The sequence below is a fragment of the Oncorhynchus mykiss genome, chromosome 12 (genome assembly GCF_013265735.2).
Source record: "Oncorhynchus mykiss isolate Arlee chromosome 12, USDA_OmykA_1.1, whole genome shotgun sequence".
Classification (NCBI taxonomy): Eukaryota; Metazoa; Chordata; class Actinopteri; order Salmoniformes; family Salmonidae; genus Oncorhynchus; species Oncorhynchus mykiss.
Window position 1 is genome coordinate 96,556,637 of NC_048576.1, and position 23,542 is coordinate 96,580,178.

General features: G+C 38.0%; 1 protein-coding gene across 3 annotated transcripts in view; it reads left to right on the plus strand.

Moving 5' to 3' along the window:
* The window catches only part of LOC110517345 (tetratricopeptide repeat protein 30A), a 51,299-nt gene that overhangs the window by 13,767 nt on the left and 13,990 nt on the right, over window positions 1–23,542 (plus strand). For 2 of the 3 annotated variants that reach the window (XM_036939370.1, XM_036939372.1), the window contains exons 4-13: window positions 4,844–4,900; window positions 10,421–10,556; window positions 10,843–10,947; window positions 11,097–11,225; window positions 12,107–12,156; window positions 12,499–12,651; window positions 17,013–17,078; window positions 18,947–19,000; window positions 20,205–20,270; window positions 22,878–22,954. In XM_036939370.1, the coding sequence (XP_036795265.1) occupies window positions 4,844–4,900; window positions 10,421–10,556; window positions 10,843–10,947; window positions 11,097–11,225; window positions 12,107–12,156; window positions 12,499–12,651; window positions 17,013–17,078; window positions 18,947–19,000; window positions 20,205–20,270; window positions 22,878–22,954 (893 nt within the window). The remainder of the gene's footprint in view (window positions 1–4,843; window positions 4,901–10,420; window positions 10,557–10,842; window positions 10,948–11,096; window positions 11,226–12,106; window positions 12,157–12,498; window positions 12,652–17,012; window positions 17,079–18,946; window positions 19,001–20,204; window positions 20,271–22,877; window positions 22,955–23,542) is intronic. The other variant, XM_036939371.1, reaches the window with a different exon arrangement.

Genomic DNA, 23,542 nt, shown 5'->3' on the forward strand with positions numbered 1-23,542 from the left:
GTTTACTACCAGGTAGAGTTATAATGTTTACTACCAGGTAGAGTTATAATGTTTACTACCAGGTAGAGTTATAATATTTACTACCAGGTAGAGTTATAATGTTTACTACCAGCCCCACCAGGTAGAGTTATAATGTTTACTACCAGGTAGAGTTATAATGTTTACTACCAGGTAGAGTTATAATGTTTACTACCAGCCCCACCAGGTAGAGTTATAATGTTTACTACCAGGTAGAGTTATAATGTTTACTACCAGGTAGAGTTATAATGTTTACTACCAGGTAGAGTTATAATGTTTACTACCAGGTAGAGTTATAATGTTTACTACCAGGTAGAGTTATAATATTTACTACCAGGTAGAGTTATAATGTTTACTACCAGCCCCACCAGGTAGAGTTATAATGTTTACTACCAGGTAGAGTTATAATGTTTACTACCAGGTAGAGTTATAATGTTTACTACCAGCCCCACCAGGTAGAGTTATAATGTTTACTACCAGGTAGAGTTATAATGTTTACTACCAGGTAGAGTTATAATGTTTACTACCAGCCCCACCAGGTAGAGTTATAATGTTTACTACCAGTTAGAGTTATAATGTTTACTACCAGGTAGAGTTATAATGTTTACTACCAGGTAGAGTTATAATGTTTACTACCAGACCCACCAGGTAGAGTTATACTGTTTACTACCAGGTAGAGTTATAATGTTTACTACCAGGTAGAGTTATAATGTTTACTACCAGCCCCACCAGGTAGAGTTATAATGTTTACTACCAGGTAGAGTTATAATGTTTACTACCAGGTAGAGTTATAATGTTTACTACCAGGTAGAGTTATAATGTTTACTACCAGGTAGAGTTATAATGTTTACTACCAGGTAGAGTTATAATGTTTACTACCAGGTAGAGTTATAATGTTTACTACCAGGTAGAGTTATAATGTTTCCTACCAGGTAGAGTTATAATGTTTACTACCAGGTAGAGTTATAATGTTTACTACCAGATAGAGTTATAATGTTTACTACCAGGTAGAGTTATAATGTTTACTACCAGGTAGAGTTATAATGTTTACTACCAGGTAGAGTTATAATATTTACTACCAGGTAGAGTTATAATGTTTACTACCAGGTAGAGTTATAATGTTTACTACCAGGTAGAGTTATAATGTTTACTACCAGCCCCACCAGGTAGAGTTATAATGTTTACTACCAGGTAGAGTTATAATGTTTACTACCAGGTAGAGTTATAATGTTTACTACCAGGTAGAGTTATAATGTTTACTACCAGACCCACCAGGTAGAGGTATAATGTTTACTACCAGGTAGAGTTATAATGTTTACTACCAGGTAGAGTTATACTGTTTACTACCAGGTAGAGTTATAATGTTTACTACCAGGTAGAGTTATAATGTTTACTACCAGGTAGAGTTATAATGTTTACTACCAGGTAGAGTTATAATGTTTACTACCAGCCCCACCAGGTAGAGTTATAATGTTTACTACCAGGTAGAGTTATAATGTTTACTACCAGGTAGAGTTGTAATGTTTTCTACCAGGTAGAGTTATAATGTTTACTACCAGGTAGAGTTATGATGTTTACTACCAGGTAGAGTTATAATGTTTACTACCAGGTAGAGTTATAATGTTTACTACCAGGTAGAGTTATAATGTTTACTACCAGACCCACCAGGTAGATTTATAATGTTTACTACCAGGTAGAGTTATAATGTTTACTACCAGACCCACCAGGTAGAGTTATAATGTTTACTACCAGGTAGAGTTATAATGTTTACTACCAGATATAGTTATAATGTTTACTACCAGACCCACCAGGTAGAGTTATAATGTTTACTACCAGGTAGAGTTATAATGTTTACTACCAGGTAGAGTTATAATGTTTACTACCAGGTAGAGTTATAATGTTTACTACCAGACCCACCAGGTAGAGTTATAATGTTTACTACCAGGTAGAGTTATAATGTTTACTACCAGGTAGAGTTATAATGTTTACTACCAGGTAGAGTTATAATGTTTACTACCAGGTAGAGTTATAATGTTTACTACCAGGTAGAGTTATAATGTTTACTACCAGGTAGAGTTATAATGTTTACTACCAGGTAGAGTTATAATGTTTACTACCAGGTAGAGTTATAATATTTACTACCAGGTAGAGTTATAATGTTTACTACCAGGTAGAGTTATAATGTTTACTACCAGGTAGAGTTATAATGTTTACTACCAGCCCCACCAGGTAGAGTTATTATGTTTACTACCAGGTAGAGCGATAATGTTTACTACCAGGTAGAGTTATAATGTTTACTACCAGGTAGAGTTATAATGTTTACTACCAGCCCCACCAGGTAGAGTTATAATGTTTACTACCAGGTAGAGTTATAATGTTTACTACCAGGTAGAGTTATAATGTTTACTACCAGGTAGAGTTATAATGTTTACTACCAGGTAGAGTTATAATGTTTACTACCAGGTAGAGTTATAATGTTTACTACCAGGTAGAGTTATAATGTTTACTACCAGGTAGAGTTATAATGTTTACTACCAGCCCCACCAGGTAGAGTTATAATGTTTACTACCAGGTAGAGTTATAATGTTTACTACCAGGTAGAGTTATAATGTTTACTACCAGGTAGAGTTATAATGTTTACTACCAGGTAGAGTTATAATGTTTACTACCAGGTAGAGTTATAATGTTTACTACCAGGTAGAGTTATGATGTTTACTACCAGGTAGAGTTATAATGTTTACTACCAGGTAGAGTTATAATGTTTACTACCAGGTAGAGTTATAATGTTTACTACCAGGTAGAGTTATAATGTTAACTACCAGGTAGAGTTATAATGTTTACTACCAGGTAGAGTTATAATGTTTACTACCAGACCCACCAGGTAGATTTATAATGTTTACTACCAGGTAGAGTTATAATGTTTACTACCAGACCCACCAGGTAGAGTTATAATGTTTACTACCAGGTAGAGTTATAATGTTTACTACCAGATATAGTTATAATGTTTACTACCAGACCCACCAGGTAGAGTTAAAATGTTTACTACCAGGTAGAGTTATAATGTTTACTACCAGGTAGAGTTATAATGTTTACTACCAGGTAGAGTTATAATGTTTACTACCAGACCCACCAGGTAGAGTTATAATGTTTACTACCAGGTAGAGTTATAATGTTTACTACCAGGTAGAGTTATAATGTTTACTACCAGGTAGAGTTATAATGTTTACTACCAGGTAGAGTTATAATGTTTACTACCAGGTAGAGTTATAATGTTTACTACCAGGTAGAGTTAAAATGTTTACTACCAGGTAGAGTTATAATGTTTACTACCAGGTAGAGTTATAATGTTTACTACCAGACCCACCAGGTAGATTTATAATGTTTACTACCAGGTAGAGTTATAATGTTTACTACCAGACCCACCAGGTAGAGTTATAATGTTTACTACCAGGTAGAGTTATAATGTTTACTACCAGATATAGTTATAATGTTTACTACCAGACCCACCAGGTAGAGTTATAATGTTTACTACCAGGTAGAGTTATAATGTTTACTACCAGGTAGAGTTATAATGTTTACTACCAGGTAGAGTTATAATGTTTACTACCAGACCCACCAGGTAGAGTTATAATGTTTACTACCAGGTAGAGTTATAATGTTTACTACCAGGTAGAGTTATAATGTTTACTACCAGGTAGAGTTATAATGTTTACTACCAGGTAGAGTTATAATGTTTACTACCAGGTAGAGTTAAAATGTTTACTACCAGGTAGAGTTATAATGTTTACTACCAGGTAGAGTTATAATGTTTACTACCAGGTAGAGTTATAATGTTTACTACCAGGTAGAGTTATAATGTTTACTACCAGCCCCACCAGGTAGAGTTATTATGTTTACTACCAGGTAGAGCGATAATGTTTACTACCAGGTAGAGTTATAATGTTTACTACCAGGTAGAGTTATAATGTTTACTACCAGCCCCACCAGGTAGAGTTATAATGTTTACTACCAGGTAGAGTTATAATGTTTACTACCAGGTAGAGTTATAATGTTTACTACCAGGTAGAGTTAAAATGTTTACTACCAGGTAGAGTTATAATATTTACTACCAGGTAGAGTTATAATGTTTACTACCAGGTAGAGTTATAATGTTTACTACCAGGTAGAGTTATAATGTTTACTACCAGGTAGAGTTATAATGTTTACTACCAGCCCCACCAGGTAGAGTTATTATGTTTACTACCAGGTAGAGCGATAATGTTTACTACCAGGTAGAGTTATAATGTTTACTACCAGGTAGAGTTATAATGTTTACTACCAGCCCCACCAGGTAGAGTTATAATGTTTACTACCAGGTAGAGTTATAATGTTTACTACCAGGTAGAGTTATAATGTTTACTACCAGGTAGAGTTATAATGTTTACTACCAGGTAGAGTTATAATGTTTACTACCAGGTAGAGTTATAATGTTTACTACCAGGTAGAGTTATAATGTTTACTACCAGCCCCACCAGGTAGAGTTATAATGTTTACTACCAGGTAGAGTTATAATGTTTACTACCAGCCCCACCAGGTAGAGTTATAATGTTTACTACCAGGTAGAGTTATAATGTTTACTACCAGGTAGAGTTATAATGTTTACTACCAGGTAGAGTTATACTGTTTACTACCAGGTAGAGTTATAATGTTTACTACCAGGTAGAGTTATAATGTTTACTACCAGGTAGAGTTATCTTACCACACTGAGATATAATTCTGTTCTTCAACCATATTCTCTTCGTTATTTTGTCTCTTCTGACCCATGTTCTGTCCATCTCTCCCACAGATGATCAAACTGCAGGCATCCATCAAATACGGAGAAGAGGAGTACTCTGGAGCGAAGGTTAGTGGAGACTAGTATTGGACATATACTGGACATGGCCATAACTAGAACCATAATTAGCACCAAAACTAGAACCATGACTAGAACCATGACTAGAACCTGAACTAGAACCAGAACTAGAACCATGTCTAGAACCTGAACCATGACTAGAACATCAATTAAACCATGACTAGAACCAGAACTATAACCATGATTGGAACCATGACTTGAACCTGAACTAGAACTAGAACCATGACTAGAACCATGACTAGAACATCAATAGAACCATGACTAGAACCATGACTAGAGCCTGAACTAGACCTATGACTAGAGCCATGACTAGAACCTGAACTAGAACCATGACTAGAACCTGAACTAGAACCATGACTAGAATCATGACTAGAACCAGCACTAGAACCAGCACTAGAACCAGCACTAGAACCTGAACTAGAACCATGACTAGAACCAGAACTAGAACCATGACTAGAACATCAATAGAACCATGACTCATGCCATAACTAGCACCATCATTAAATCAGAACCAGAACTAGAACCAGAACTAAACCATAACTAGAACCAGAACTAGAACATAACTAAACCAGAACCGGAACTAGACCCAGAACTAGAACCATAACTTAACCAGAACTAGACCCAGAACTAGAACCATACCTTAACCAAAACTAGAACAGAACTAAACCAGAACTAGAACCAGAACTAGAACCATACCTTAACCAGAACTAGAACAGAACTAAACCAGAACTGGAACTAGAACCAGAACTTAACCAGAGCTAGACCCAGAACTAGAACCAGAACTAAAGACCAGAAACATGTACCTGGTAGTTACTGTATGTCATGAGGTCAGGAGAACTTAATATAACCTGGTAGTTACTGTATGTCATGAGGTCAGGAGAACTTAAGTAGTTACTGTATGTCATGAGGTCAGGAGAACCTAATATAACCTGGTAGTTACTGTATGTCATGAGGTCAGGAGAACTTAAGTAGTTACTGTATGTCATGAGGTCAGGAGAACCTAATATAACCTGGTAGTTACTGTATGTCATGAGGTCAGGAGAACCTAATATAACCTGGTAGTTACTGTATGTCATGAGGTCAGGAGAACCTAATATAACCTGGTAGTTACTGTATGTCATGAGGTCAGGAGAACTTAAGTAGTGACTGTATGTCATGAGGTCAGGAGAACCTAATATAACCTGGTAGTTACTGTATGTCATGAGGTCAGGAGAACCTAATATAACCTGGTAGTTACTGTATGTCATGAGGTCAGGAGAACCTAATATAACCTGGTAGTTACTGTATGTCATGAGGTCAGGAGAACCTAATATAACCTGGTAGTTACTGTATGTCATGAGGTCAGGAGAACTTAAGTAGTGACTGTATGTCATGAGGTCAGGAGAACCTAATATAACCTGGTAGTTACTGTATGTCATGAGGTCAGGAGAACTTAAGTAGTTACTGTATGTCATGAGGTCAGGAGAACCTAAGTAGTGACTGTATGTCATGAGGTCAGGAGAACCTAATATAACCTGGTAGTTACTGTATGTCATGAGGTCAGGAGAACTTAAGTAGTTACTGTATGTCATGAGGTCAGGAGAACTTAAGTAGTTACTGTATGTCATGAGGTCAGGAGAACTTAAGTAGTTACTGTATGTCATGAGGTCAGGAGAACTTAAGTAGTTACTGTATGTCATGAGGTCAGGAGAACTTAATATAACCTGGTAGTTACTGTATGTCATGAGGTCAGGAGAACCTAATAGAACCTGGTAGTTACTGTATGTCATGAGGTCAGGAGAACTTAAGTAGTTACTGTATGTCATGAGGTCAGGAGAACTTAAGTAGTTACTGTATGTCATGAGGTCAGGAGAACTTAAGTAGTTACTGTATGTCATGAGGTCAGGAGAACCTAATAGAACCTGGTAGTTACTGTATGTCATGAGGTCAGGAGAACTTAAGTAGTTACTGTATGTCATGAGGTCAGGAGAACTTAAGTAGTTACTGTATGTCATGAGGTCAGGAGAACTTAAGTAGTTACTGTATGTCATGAGGTCAGGAGAACTTAAGTAGTTACTGTATGTCATGAGGTCAGGAGAACTTAAGTAGTTACTGTATGTCATGAGGTCATGAGGTCAGGAGAACTTAATATAACCTGGTAGTTACTGTATGTCATGATTCAGGAGAACTTAAGTAGTTACTGTATGTCATGAGGTCAGGAGAACTTAAGTAGTTACTGTATGTCATGAGGTCAGGAGAACTTAAGTAGTTACTGTATGTCATGAGGTCAGGAGAACTTAAGTAGTTACTGTATGTCATGAGGTCATGAGGTCAGGAGAACTTAATATAACCTGGTAGTTACTGTATGTCATGAGGTCAGGAGAACTTAAGTAGTTACTGTATGTCATGAGGTCAGGAGAACTTAAGTAGTGACTGTATGTCATGAGGTCAGGAGAACTTAATATAACCTGGTAGTTACTGTATGTCATGAGGTCAGGAGAACTTAAGTAGTTACTGTATGTCATGAGGTCAGGAGAACTTAAGTAGTTACTGTATGTCATGAGGTCAGGAGAACTTAAGTAGTTACTGTATGTCATGAGGTCAGGAGAACTTAAGTAGTTACTGTATGTCATGAGGTCAGGAGAACTTAAGTAGTTACTGTATGTCATGAGGTCAGGAGAACTTAATATAACCTGGTAGTTACTGTATGTCATGAGGTCAGGAGAACTTAAGTAGTTACTGTATGTCATGAGGTCAGGATAACCTAATATAACCTGGTAGTTACTGTATGTCATGAGGTCAGGAGAACCTAATATAACCTGGTAGTTACTGTATGTCATGAGGTCAGGAGAACTTAAGTAGTTACTGTATGTCATGAGGTCAGGATAACCTAATATAACCTGGTAGTTACTGTATGTCATGAGGTCAGGAGAACCTAATATAACCTGGTAGTTACTGTATGTCATGAGGTCAGGAGAACTTAAGTAGTTACTGTATGTCATGAGGTCAGGAGAACTTAATATAACCTGGTAGTTACTGTATGTCATGAGGTCAGGAGAACTTAAGTAGTTACTGTATGTCATGAGGTCAGGAGAACCTAATATAACCTGGTAGTTACTGTATGTCATGAGGTCAGGAGAACTTAATATAACCTGGTAGTTACTGTATGTCATGAGGTCAGGAGAACCTAATATAACCTGGTAGTTACTGTATGTCATGAGGTCAGGAGAACCTAATAGAACCTGGTAGTTACTGTATGTCATGAGGTCAGGAGAACCTAATATAACCTGGTAGTTACTGTATGTCATGAGGTCAGGAGAACCTAATATAACCTGGTAGTTACTGTATGTCATGAGGTCAGGAGAACCTAATATAACCTGGTAGTTACTGTATGTCATGAGGTCAGGAGAACCTAATATAACCTGGTAGTTACTGTATGTCATGAGGTCAGGAGAACTTAAGTAGTTACTGTATGTCATGAGGTCAGGAGAACTTAAGTAGTTACTGTATGTCATGAGGTCAGGAGAACCTAATATAACCTGGTAGTTACTGTATGTCATGAGGTCAGGAGAACCTAATATAACCTGGTAGTTACTGTATGTCATGAGGTCAGGAGAACTTAAGTAGTTACTGTATGTCATGAGGTCAGGAGAACTTAATATAACCTGGTAGTTACTGTATGTCATGAGGTCAGGAGAACCTAATAGAACCTGGTAGTTACTGTATGTCATGAGGTCAGGAGAACTTAAGTAGTTACTGTATGTCATGAGGTCAGGAGAACTTAAGTAGTTACTGTATGTCATGAGGTCAGGAGAACTTAAGTAGTTACTGTATGTCATGAGGTCAGGAGAACCTAATATAACCTGGTAGTTACTGTATGTCATGAGGTCAGGAGAACTTAAGTAGTTACTGTATGTCATGAGGTCAGGAGAACTTAAGTAGTTACTGTATGTCATGAGGTCAGGAGAACCTAATATAACCTGGTAGTTACTGTATGTCATGAGGTCAGGAGAACTTAAGTAGTTACTGTATGTCATGAGGTCAGGAGAACTTAAGTAGTTACTGTATGTCATGAGGTCAGGAGAACTTAAGTAGTTACTGTATGTCATGAGGTCAGGAGAACCTAATATAACCTGGTAGTTACTGTATGTCATGAGGTCAGGAGAACTTAAGTAGTTACTGTATGTCATGAGGTCAGGAGAACTTAAGTAGTTACTGTATGTCATGAGGTCAGGAGAACTTAAGTAGTTACTGTATGTCATGAGGTCAGGAGAACCTAATATAACCTGGTAGTTACTGTATGTCATGAGGTCAGGAGAACTTAAGTAGTTACTGTATGTCATGAGGTCAGGAGAACTTAAGTAGTTACTGTATGTCATGAGGTCAGGAGAACCTAATATAACCTGGTAGTTACTGTATGTCATGAGGTCAGGAGAACCTAATATAACCTGGTAGTTACTGTATGTCATGAGGTCAGGAGAACCTAATATAACCTGGTAGTTACTGTATGTCATGAGGTCAGGAGAACCTAATATAACCTGGTAGTTACTGTATGTCATGAGGTCAGGAGAACCTAATATAACCTGGTAGTTACTGTATGTCATGAGGTCAGGAGAACCTAATAGAACCTGGTAGTTACTGTATGTCATGAGGTCAGGAGAACTTAATATAACCTGGTAGTTACTGTATGTCATGAGGTCAGGAGAACCTAATATAACCTGGTAGTTACTGTATGTCATGAGGTCAGGAGAACCTAATATAACCTGGTAGTTACTGTATGTCATGAGGTCAGGAGAACCTAATAGAACCTGGTAGTTACTGTATGTCATGAGGTCAGGAGAACCTAATAGAACCTGGTAGTTACTGTATGTCATGAGGTCAGGAGAACCTAATAGAACCTGGTAGTTACTGTATGTCATGAGGTCAGGAGAACCTAATAGAACCTGGTAGTTACTGTATGTCATGAGGTCAGGAGAACCTAATATAACCTGGTAGTTACTGTATGTCATGAGGTCAGGAGAACCTAATAGAACCTGGTAGTTACTGTATGTCATGAGGTCAGGAGAACTTAAGTAGTTACTGTATGTCATGAGGTCAGGAGAACTTAAGTAGTTACTGTATGTCATGAGGTCAGGAGAACCTAATATAACCTGGTAGTTACTGTATGTCATGAGGTCAGGAGAACTTAAGTAGTTACTGTATGTCATGAGGTCAGGAGAACTTAAGTAGTTACTGTATGTCATGAGGTCAGGAGAACCTAATATAACCTGGTAGTTACTGTATGTCATGAGGTCAGGAGAACTTAAGTAGTTACTGTATGTCATGAGGTCAGGAGAACTTAAGTAGTTACTGTATGTCATGAGGTCAGGAGAACTTAATATAACCTCTTATAACTGCTTAGTTAGTGTTTTTGATCCATTTAGAAACCCTCGAGACCCCTTATAACACATTTTCTCAACGAATACGCCCTTATGACTCCCTATAACCCTTTATGAGCTCTTATAAGGCCTTTATGAACCCTCTCCCTGTCAGACACTGGTAGAGCAGCTTCCCCAGGACGACCCAGACTATGACGTGGACATGGGCTGTCTACTCTACAAGGAGGGGGAGTACGAGGAGGCTTGCAAGAAGTTCATGTCTGCCATGCAGGTGCTGGGCTACCAACCAGGTAACTGCACGCGCTCACTCACACACAGAGGAAAACATCTATAACCTTTTGCCTGTCCTACAAGTCTCTTGCATTTACTATCTTCCTCCCCCTAATTCTCTCCTCCTCTCCCTCCCTCTCTCTCCTCTCCCCCCTAATTCTCTCCTCCTCTCCCTCCCTCTCTCTCCTCTCCCTCTAATTCTCTCCTTCTCTCCCTCTCTCTCCTCTCCGCCCTCCCTATCTCCCTGTCCCTCCCCCCTAATTCTCTCCTCCTCTCCCTGCCTCTCTCTCCTCCCTCCTGTCTCAGAACTGTCCTACAACATAGGTCTGTGCTACTACAGTATGAAACAGTATGGTCAGGCCCTCAAGTTCATCGGAGAGATCATCGAGAGAGGGATCAGGGAACATCCAGGTCGGCTTTAAAATGACAGCACACCTGTTTAGTTAGATACCTGATCACCCTGTTGGGGTTTTCCCTTAGTGACCCTCCTTATCATGTCATGTTTTTCCCTGACCATCCTGTGTCTCTCTGTGCTGTGTGTGTGTGTTCTCGTCGTCCAGAGCTGAGCGTTGGCATGACGACAGAGGGCATTGACGTGAGGAGTGTTGGGAACACCCTGATCCTACATGAGACCGCCCTCATAGAAGGCTTCAACCTCAAGGCTGCTATAGAATACCAGCTAAAAAACTGTGAGTACATTCAGCAGCCGTGTGGTTAGAGTATCCGCCCTGAGGTTGGAGGGTTGGGAGTTCAATCCCCGGCCGAGTCGTAACAAAAACTGTAAAAATGGGACCTGATTGACTCTCTGTTTGACTCTCAGCATTAAGGGGATAGGTTGGTGTCTAAAGCTCTGTGATAGACTAGCATTCTGTCCAGGGGGTGTACTGTGATAGACTAGAATTCTGTCCAGGGGGTGTACTGTGATAGACTAGCATTCTGTCCAGGAGGTGTACTGTGATAGACTAGCATTCTGTCCAGGAGGTGTACTGTGATAGACTAGCATTCTGTTCAGGGGGTGTACTGTGATAGACTAGCATTCTGTCCAGGGGGTGTACTGTAATAGACTAGCATTCTGTCCAGGGGGTGTACTGTGATAGACTAGCATTCTGTCCAGGGGGTGTACTGTGATAGACTAGCATTCTGTCCAGGGGGTGTACTGTGATAGACTAGCATTCTGTCCAGGGGGTGTACTGTGATAGACTAGCATTCTGTCCAGGGGGTGTACTGTGATAGACTAGCATTCTGTCCAGGGGGTGTACTGTGACCAGGCTGTGAGAAATTACCAGCTGAAAAACTGTCTGTTCTCATAGTATACCAGGCTGGTACTCTCTGTTTATAATCTATGCGTAGTCACTTAAACTCTACCTACATGTACATATCACCTCAATTACCTCAACTAACCGGTGCCCCCGCACATTATATAGCCTCGCTATTGTTATTTTACTGCTGCTCTTTAATTATTTGTTACTTTTATTCATTTATTTTATTTATTTATTTATTTTTTACTTAATAAACTGCATAAGGGCTTGTAAGTAAGCTCCACTCTGTCTCTCTGTCTGTCTGTCTCCAGGCGATGCAGCTCAGGAGGCCTTGACTGACATGCCTCCCAGATCAGAGGAGGTACTGTGTGTGTACTTGTGTGTGTGTGTGTACATATGTCAGCCCTTTACCACTCATGCAGGTTGGAGACAGTGGTGCTGTAAAGTACATCTCTATCTGTGGCTCAGTGGGTGCTGCCCTCTAATGACCATCTATATCAACACTCACACACTGATGGGGATCAGGGGACCAGGAGCACTCTGTCATACAGAAAGCTGTTGTGATGTGTGTGTGGAGACATTCTCCTTCTAACCAAATGGACAATGAAATATCATTTTTATTAATTTTTATTTGATCCTGTATTTAACTAGGCAAGTTAGTTAAAGAACAAATAGTTATTTCCACATGTCTGTTGTCCTGTAGGAGCTGGACCCAGTGACGCTCCACAACCAGGCCCTGATGAACATGGATAAGAAGCCATCGGAGGGTTTTGAGAAACTGGCCTTCCTCTTGCAGCAGATCCCCTTCCCCCCGGTCACCTTCGGAAACCTGCTGTTACTGTACTGCAAATATGAGGTAGGGTATTCTACGGTACTATAGTATATTATACTATTATACACTACTATATTATACTGTACTCTACTGCAAATATGAGGTAGGGTATTCTACGGTACTATAGTATATTATACTATTATACAGTACTATATTATACTGTACTCTACTGCAAATATGAGGTAGGGTATTCTACGGTACTATAGTATATTATACTATTATACAGTACTATATTATACTGTACTGTACTGCAAATATGAGGTAGGGTATTCTACGGTACTATAGTATATTATACTATTATACAGTACTATATTATACTGTACTCTACTGTACTCTACTCTATTATACTATTATACTGTATTCTACTATATTATACTGTATTCTACTATATTATACTGTACTGTACTGCAAATATGAGGTAGGGTATTCTACGCTACTATAGTATATTATACTATTATACACTACTATAGTATACTGTACTCTACTGTACTCTACTCTATTATACTATTATACTGTATTCTACTATATTATACTGTAGTCTAATATATTATACTATTATACTGTACTCTACTATACTATACTCTACTGTACTCTACTCTATTATACTATTATACTGTATTCTACTATATTATACTGTATTCTACTATATTATACTGTAGTCTAATATATTATACTATTATACTGTACTCTACTATACTCTACTATATTATACTATTATACAGTACTATACTATATTATAATATACGCTACTATACTCTACTATATTATACTATTATACAGTACCATACTATATTATAATATACTCTACTATACTCTACTATATTATACTATTATACAGTACTATACTAAATTATAATGGACTCTACTATACTCTACTATACTATACAAGTATACAGTACTCTACCATACTATACTCTACTCTACTATATTATACTAGTATACTGTACCCTGCCATATTACATTATACTCTACTGCACTCTACTATATTATACTATACTCTACTGTACTCTACTATATTATACTAGTATACTGTACTGTACTATATTATATTATACTCTACTGTACTCTACTATATTATACGATACTCTACTGTACTCTACTATATTATACTAGTATGCTGTACTGTACTATATTATATTATACTCTACTGTACTCTACTATATTATACTAGTATACTGTACCCTACTATATTATACTATACTCTACTGTACTCTACTATATTATACTAGTATACTGTACCCTATTATATTATACTATACTGTACTCTACTATATTATACTAGTATACTGTACTATACTATATTATATTATACTCTACTGTACTCTACTATATTATACTATACTCTACTGCACTCTACTATATTATACTATACTCTACTGTACTGTACTATATTATACTAGTATACTGTACTGTACTATATTATATTATACTCTACTGTACTCTACTATATTATACTAGTATACTGTACCCTACTATATTATACTATACTCTACTGTACTCTACTATATTATACTAGTATACTGTACCCTACTATATTATACTATACTCTACTGTACTCTACTATATTATATTATACTCTACTGTACTCTACTATATTATACTAGTATACTGTACTGTACTATATTATATTATACTCTACTGTACTCTACTATATTATACTATACTCTACTGTACTCTACTATATTATACTAGTATACTGTACTGTACTATATTATACTATACTCTACTGTACTCTACTATATTATACTAGTATACTGTACTGTACTATATTATATTAAACTATACTGCACTCTACTATATTATACTAGTATACAGTACTCTACCATATTATACTCTACTCTACTATATTATACTAGTATACTGTACCCTGCCATATTATACTATACTCTACTGTACTCTACTATATTATACTAGTATACTGTACTGTACTATATTATATTATACTCTACTGTACTCTACTATATTATACTAGTATACTGTACCCTACTATATTATACTATACTGTACTCTACTATATTATACTAGTATACTGTACCCTACTATATTATACTATACTCTACTGTACTCCACTATATTATACTATACTCTACTGTACTCTACTATATTATACTAGTATACTGTACCCTACTATATTATACTATACTCTACTGTACTCTACTATATTATACTAGTATACTGTACCCTACTATATTATACTATACTCTACTGTACTCTACTATATTATACTAGTATACTGTACCCTACTATATTACATTATACTCTACTGTACTCTACTATATTATACTAGTATACTGTACCCTACTATATTACATTATACTCTACTGTACTCTACTATATTATACTATACTCTACTGAACTCTACTATATTATACTAGTATACTGTACTGTACTATATTATATTATACTCTACTGTACTCTACTATATTATACTAGTATACTGTACTGTACTATATTATATTATACTCTACTGTACTCTACTATATTATACTAGTATACTGTACCCTACTATATTATATTATACTCTACTGTGCTCTTCTATATTATACTAGTATACTGTACTCTACTATATTATATTAAACTCTACTGCACTCTACTATATTATACTATTATTCTGTACTCTACTATAATATACTATTATACTGTACTTTACTATATTGTACTATAGTCTAATATATTATACTATTATACTGTACTATACTCTACTGTACTCTACTATACTATACTATTATACAGTACTCTACTATATTGTACTCTACTATACTGTACTCTACTATATTATACTATACCCTGCTGTACTCTACTATACTATACTCTACTGTACTCTACTATATTATATTATACTCTACTGCACTCTACTGTTATACTGTACTCTACTATTATACTGTACTATACTGTTATACTGTACTCTACTGTTATACTGTACTCTACTGTTATACTGTACTCTACTATTATACTGTACTCTACTGTACTCTACTACTGTATATCTACTATACTGTTATACTGTACTCTACTGTACTCTACTACTGTATATCTACTATACTGTTATACTGTACTCTACTGTACTCTACTATTGTATATCTACTATACTGTTATACTGTACTCTACTGTTATACTGTACTCTACTGTTATACTGTACTCTACTGTACTCTACTACTGTATATCTACTATACTGTTATACTGTACTCTACTGTACTCTACTATATTATACTATTATACAGTACTATACTATATTATAATATACTCTACTGTACTCTACTCTATTATACTATTATACAGTACTATACTAAATTATAATGTACTCTACTATACTCTACTATATTATACAAGTATACAGTACTCTACCATATTATACTCTACTCTACTATATTATACTAGTATACTGTACCCTGCCATATTATATTATACTCTACTGCACTCTACTATATTATACTATACTCTACTGTACTCTACTATATTATACTAGTATACTGTACTGTACTATATTATATTATACTCTACTGTACTCTACTATATTATACTATACTCTACTGTACTCTACTATATTATATTATACTCTACTGCACTCTACTGTTATACTGTACTCTACTGTTATACTGTACTCTACTGTTATACTGTACTCTACTATTATACTGTACTATACTGTTATACTGTACTCTACTGTTATACTGTACGCTACTGTTATACTGTACTATACTGTTATACTGTACTATACTGTTATACTGTACTATTCTGTTATACTGTACTCTACTATTATACTGTACTCTACTGTTATACTGTACTCTACTGTTATACTGTACTCTACTGTTATACTGTACTATACTATTATACTGTACTATACTGTTATACTGTACTCTACTGTTATACTGTACTCTACTACTGTATATCTACTATACTGTTATACTGTACTCTACTGTACTCTACTATTGTATATCTACTATACTGTTATACTGTACTCTACTGTTATACTGTACTCTACTGTTATACTGTACTCTACTGTTATACTGTACTCTACTGTACTCTACTACTGTATATCTACTATACTGTTATACTGTACTCTACTGTACTCTACTATTGTATATCTACTATACTGTTATACTGTACTCTACTGTTATACTGTACTCTACTGTTATACTGTACTCTACTGTACTCTACTATTGTATATCTACTATACTGTTATACTGTACTCTGCTGTTATACTGTACTATACTGTTATACTGTACTCTACTGTACTCTACTACTGTATATCTACTATACTCTACTGTACTCTACTACTGTATATCTACTATACTCTACTGTACTCTACTACTGTATATCTACTGTACTCTACTGTACTCTACTACTGTATATCTACTGTACTCTCTTTCTCTCCTTATATTCTGTCTCAGTATTTTGATCTGGCTGCTGATGTGATGGCAGAGAATGCACACCTCACCTACAAGTTCCTCACCCCGGTAAGAACCACAGGTCCCTTTTATTGTCCTATATGTTCATACTACATCCCTACGGTCAGTCACTAGGGATGGTTTTACTTCAAAAGCATACAGTCTGACCCTGAAGTGATGTCCACATTACATTTTCCATGTGGGATTGAAAGACCTCTATATAAATCCTGTGTGATTGAAAGACCTCTATATAAATCCTGTGGAATTGAAAGACCTCTATATAAATCCTGTGTGATTGAAATACCTCTATATAAACCTGTGGGATTGAAAGACCTCTATATATGTCCTATTCTGGATTGAAAGACCTCTATATAAATCCTGTGTGATTGAAAGACCTCTATATAAATCCTGTGGAATTGAAAGACCTCTATATAAATCCTGTGTGATTGAAATACCTCTATATAAACCTGTGGGATTGAAAGACCTCTATATATGTCCTATTCTGGATTGAAAGACCTCTATATAAATCCTGTGGGATTGAAAGACCTCTATATAAATCCTGTGGGATTGAAAGACCTCTATATATGTCCTATTCTGGATTGAAAGACCTCTATATAAATCCTGTGGGGTTGAAAAACCTCTATATATGTCCTATTCTGGATTAAACGACCTCTATATAAATCCTGTGTGATTGAAAGACCTCTATATAAATCCTGTGTGATTGAAAGACCTCTATATAAATCCTGTGCGATTGAAAGACCTCTATATAAATCCTGTGGGATTGAAATACCTCTATATATGTCCTATTCTGGATTAAACGACCTCTATATAAATCCTGTGTGATTGAAAGACCTCTATATAAACCCTGTGTGATTGAAAGACCCCTATATAAATCCTGTGCGATTGAAAGACCTCTATATAAATCCTGTGTGATTGAAAGACCTCTATATAAATCCTGTGTGATTGAAAGACCTCTATATAAATCCTGTGCGATTGAAAGACCTCTATATAAATCCTGTGGGATTGAAATACCTCTATATATGTCCTATTCTGGATTAAAAGACCTCTATATAAATCCTGTAGGATTGAAAGACCTCTATATATGTCCTATTCTGGATTAAAAGACCTCTATATAAATCCTGTGGGATTGAAAGACCTCTATATATGTCCTATTCTGGATTAAAAGACCTCTATATAAATCCTGTGTGATTGAAAGACCTCTATATAAATCCTGTTCTGGATTGAAAGACCTCTATATAAATCCTGTTCTGGATTGAAAGACCTCTATATAAATCCTGTGTGATTGAAAGACCTCTATATAAATCCTGTGGGATTGAAAGACCTCTATATAAATCATGTTCTGGATTGAAAGACCTCTATATAAATCCTGTGTGATTGAAAGACCTCTATATAAATCCTGTGTGATTGAAAGACCTCTATATAAATCCTGTTCTGGATTGAAAGACCTCTATATAAATCCTGTGGGATTGAAAGACCTCTATATAAACCCTGTGGGATTGAAAGACCTCTATATAAACCCTGTGGGATTGAAAGACCTCTATATAAATCCTGTTCTGGATTGAAAGACCTCTATATAAATCCTTTGGGATTGAAAGACCTCTATATAAATCCTGTGGGATTGAAAGACCTCTATATAAATCCTGTGGGATTGAAAGACCTCTATATAAATCCTGTGGGATTGAAAGACCTCTATATAAATCCTGTGGGATTGAAAGACCTCTATATAAATCCTGTGGGATTGAAAGACCTCTATATAAATCCTGTTCTGGATTGAAAGACCTCTATATAAATCCTGTTCTGGATTGAAAGACCTCTATATAAATCCTGTTCTTGCTACACATCCCCAATTAATTTTCTGGTCCTCCTTCTCCTGCTATGTAATAAACAGTTGATCTATGTGGTCTCTACCGTTCCAGTATCTGTATGAGTTTCTGGACGCCATGTTGACCTGTCAGACAGCTCCAGAGGAGGTAACAACAAAACTACACACCATGTACACCCTGTACTACCTACTACCTAGTACTAATCACCCTGTACCACCTACTACCTAGTACTAATCACTATACTACCTACTACCTAGTACTAATCACTCTATACTACCTACTACCTAGTACTAATCACTCTATACTACCTACTACCTAGTACTAATCACTATACTACCTACTACCTAGTACTAATCACTATACTACCTACTACCTAGTACTAATCACTCTATACTACCTAGTACTAATCACTCTATAATACCTACTCCCTAGTACTAATCACTATACTACCTACTACCTAGTACTAATCACTCTATACTACCTACTACCTAGTACTAATCACTATACTACCTAGTACTAATCACTCTATACTACCTACTACCTAGTACTAATCACTCTATACTACCTAGTACTAATCACTATACTACCTACTACCTAGTACTAATCACTCTATACTCCCTAGTACCAATCACTCTATAATACCTACTCCCTCGTACTAATCACTATACTACCTACTCTCTAGTACTAATCACTCTATACTACCTACTACCTAGTACTAATCACTATACTACCTACTACCTAGTACTAATCACTCTATACTCCCTAGTACTAATCACTCTATAATACCTACTCCCTAGTACTAATCACTATACTACCTACTCTCTAGTACTAATCACTCTATACTACCTACTACCTAGTACTAATCACTATACTACCTACTACCTAGTACTAATCACTCTATACTCCCTAGTACTAATCACTCTATAATACCTACTCCCTCGTACTAATCACTATACTACCTACTCTCTAGTACTAATCACTCTATACTACCTACTACCTAGTACTAATCACTATACTACCTACTACCTAGTACTAATCACTCTATACTCCCTACTACTAATCACTCTATAATACCTACTCCCTAGTACTAATAACTGTATACTACCTACTCTCTAGTACTAATCATTCTCTACTAGCATCAACCTTCTGTAGTATTAAACACACCACTACTACACACATATATTTCTGTTTCAATGTTTTAGCCAGTGACCTGAATGTTCCACAATGTAATGAACCAGTCCTCTTCATTGCAGAGACTTTAAAGTCCCGTGTCATTGTTGCTACTCTTTGTATATTCTGAGGTAAATATTCCTGTCTCTGATCATGTCTCTGTTGTGTTCGACCAACGCAGGCCTTCAGGAAGTTTGATGAGATGAACGCCAAGTTGACAGATCAACTACGCAAGCTGACCAAACAGGTTACAATCTTCCAGTCTCCTCTCTCTCTCTCTCTCTGTCTTCCGATGTTGTCTGGTTATCCTGTTTATCCTGTTGATGTTGTCTGTTTATCCTGTTGATGTTGTCTGTTTATCCTGTTGATGTTGTCTGTTTATCCTGTTATCCTGTTGATGTTGTCTGTTTATCCTGTTGATGTTGTCTGTTTATCCTGTTGATGTTGTCTGTTTATCCTGTTATCCTGTTGATGTTGTCTGTTTATCCTGTTGATGTTGTCTGTTTATCCTGTTGATGTTGTCTGTTTATCCTGTTATCCTGTTGATGTTGTCTGTTTATCCTGTTGATGTTGTCTGTTTATCCTGTTGATGTTGTCTGTTTATCCTGTTATCCTGTTGATGTTGTCTGTTTATCCTGTTGATGTTGTCTGTTTATCCTGTTATCCTGTTGATGTTGTCTGTTTATCCTGTTGATGTTGTCTGTTTATCCTGTTATCCTGTTGTTGTTGTCTGTTTATCCTGTTGATGTTGTCTGTTTATCCTGTTATCCTGTTGATGTTGTCTGTTTATCCTGTTGATGTTGTCTGTTTATCATGTTAGCCTGTTGTCATCCTTCTCTCATCTATTTGGTCTTCCATTCTCCGTTTCTTTCGTCCGAGGCCCCACAGGTTACATTCTTCCATTCTGCTCTCTCGGGCCACCAGCTTGTTTATTAGCTTTAGTCTGCGTCCCTAATGGAGCCCTACACTCTTAGAAAAAAGGGTTCCAAAAGGGTTCTTCGGCTGTCCCCATAGGAGAATCCTTTGAAGAACCCTTTTTGGTTCCAGGTAGAACTCTTTTTGGTTCCATGTAGAACCCTCTGTGTAAAAGATTCTACATGGAACTCAAAAGGGTTCTACCTGGAACCAAAAAGGGTTCTTCAAATGATTCTCCTATGGGGACAGCCGAATAACCCTTTCATAGGTTCTAGATAGCACTTTTTTTTTTCCTCCTAAGGGTGTATTCCCTATATAGTGCACTACTTTTGAGTTGAGCCCAATGGGACTAGGGTGCCATTTGGGACGAAAGCTTACCTTTTCCAAGCCTTCTACAGCCCAGTCATTCCTCTGATCTGGTCACATTGGTGCTGTTTAACCTTTATAGCTTTAAATTGCTTTCAGTCATGTGTTTTTACAGAATGACATCACGTTTTCCCCTTAACTGTTCAGGATACAGTGATAAGACTGTGTTATTATTGGAGAGAACAACATAAAGCATCCATAGTCCATGACCTGTGTGTAGTCTTTGTCTCTAAGGTGCAGGAAGCCAGGCTAGCCCGTGACCTGTGTGTAGTCTTTGTCTCTAAGGTGCAGGAAGCCAGGCTAGCCCGTGACCTGTGTGTAGTCTGTCTCTAAGGTGCAGGAAGCCAGGCTAGTCCGTGACCTGTGTGTAGTCTGTCTCTAAGGTGCAGGAAGCCAGGCTAGCCCGTGACCTGTGTGTAATCTTTGTCTCTAAGATACAGGAAGCCAGGCTAGCCCGTGACCTGTGTGTAATCTGTCTCTAAGGTGCAGGAAGCCAGGCTAGCCCGTGACCTGTGTGTAGTCTGTCTCTAAGGTGCAGGAAGCCAGACTAGCCCGTGACCTGTGTGTAGTCTGTCTCTAAGGTGCAGGAAGCCAGGCTAGTCCGTGACCTGTGTGTAGTCTGTCTCTAAGGTGCAGGAAGCCAGACTAGCCCGTGACCTGTGTGTAATCTTTGTCTCTAAGGTGCAGGAAGCCAGACTAGCCCGTGACCTGTGTGTAGTCTGTCTCTAAGGTGCAGGAAGCCAGACTAGCCCGTGACCTGTGTGTAGTCTGTCTCTAAGGTGCAGGAAGCCAGACTAGCCCGTGACCTGTGTGTAATCTTTGTCTCTAAGGTGCAGGAAGCCAGGCTAGCCCGTGACCTGTGTGTAGTCTGTCTCTAAGGTGCAGGAAGCCAGGCTAGTCCGTGACCTGTGTGTAGTCTGTCTCTAAGGTGCAGGAAGCCAGGCTAGCCCGTGACCTGTGTGTAATCTTTGTCTCTAAGATACAGGAAGCCAGGCTAGCCCGTGACCTGTGTGTAATCTGTCTCTAAGGTGCAGGAAGCCAGGCTAGCCCGTGACCTGTGTGTAGTCTGTCTCTAAGGTGCAGGAAGCCAGACTAGCCCGTGACCTGTGTGTAGTCTGTCTCTAAGGTGCAGGAAGCCAGGCTAGTCCGTGACCTGTGTGTAGTCTGTGTCTAAGGTGCAGGAAGCCAGACTAGCCCGTGACCTGTGTGTAATCTTTGTCTCTAAGGTGCAGGAAGCCAGACTAGCCCGTGACCTGTGTGTAGTCTGTCTCTAAGGTGCAGGAAGCCAGACTAGCCCGTGACCTGTGTGTAGTCTGTCTCTAAGGTGCAGGAAGCCAGACTAGCCCGTGACCTGTGTGTAATCTTTGTCTCTAAGGTGCAGGAAGCCAGGCTAGCCCGTGACCTGTGTGTAGTCTGTCTCTAAGGTGCAGGAAGCCAGACTAGCCCGTGACCTGTGTGTAGTCTCTCTAAGGTGCAGGAAGCCAGACTAGCCCGTGACCTGTGTGTTGTCTTTGTCTCTAAGATACAGGAAGCCAGACTAGCCCGTGACCTGTGTGTTGTCTTTGTCTCTAAGATACAGGAAGCCAGACTAGCCCGGGATACCGAAGCCTTGAAGAAAACCCTCCAGGACTACGATGAGATGGTGGAGAAGTGAGTAGACCCCGCCCCTACTTAGTATTCTCCTGTCTGATTGGTAGCTTGTCTCACTTTTATCTTCCCTGATTGGTGACTTACATTACCTACTCTGCTGGTTGGTCACTTTGGTCCATTATTCTTCCCTGATTGGTGGCTGGTCTGGATCTTCTCCCTGTCTGATTGGTGGCTGGTCTGGACCTTCTCCCTGTCTAATTGGTGACTGGTCTGGACATTCTCTCTTCCTGATTGGTGGCTGGTCTGGACCTTCTCCCTTCTTGATTGGTGGCTGGTCTGGAACTTCTCCCTTCCTGATTGGTGGCTGGTCTGGACCTTCTCCCTGTCTGATTGGTGGCTGGTCTGGACATTCTCTCTTCCTGATTGGTGGCTGGTCTGGACATTCTCCCTTCCTGATTGGTGGCTGGTCTGGACCTTCTCCCTTCCTGATTGGTGGCTGGTCTGGAACTTCTCCCTTCTTGATTGGTGGCTGGTCTGGACCTTCTCCCTGTCTGATTGGTGGCTGGTCTGGACCTTCTCCCTTCCTGATTGGTGGCTGGTCTGGACCTTCTCCCTTCCTGATTGGTGGCTGGTCTGGACCTTCTCCCT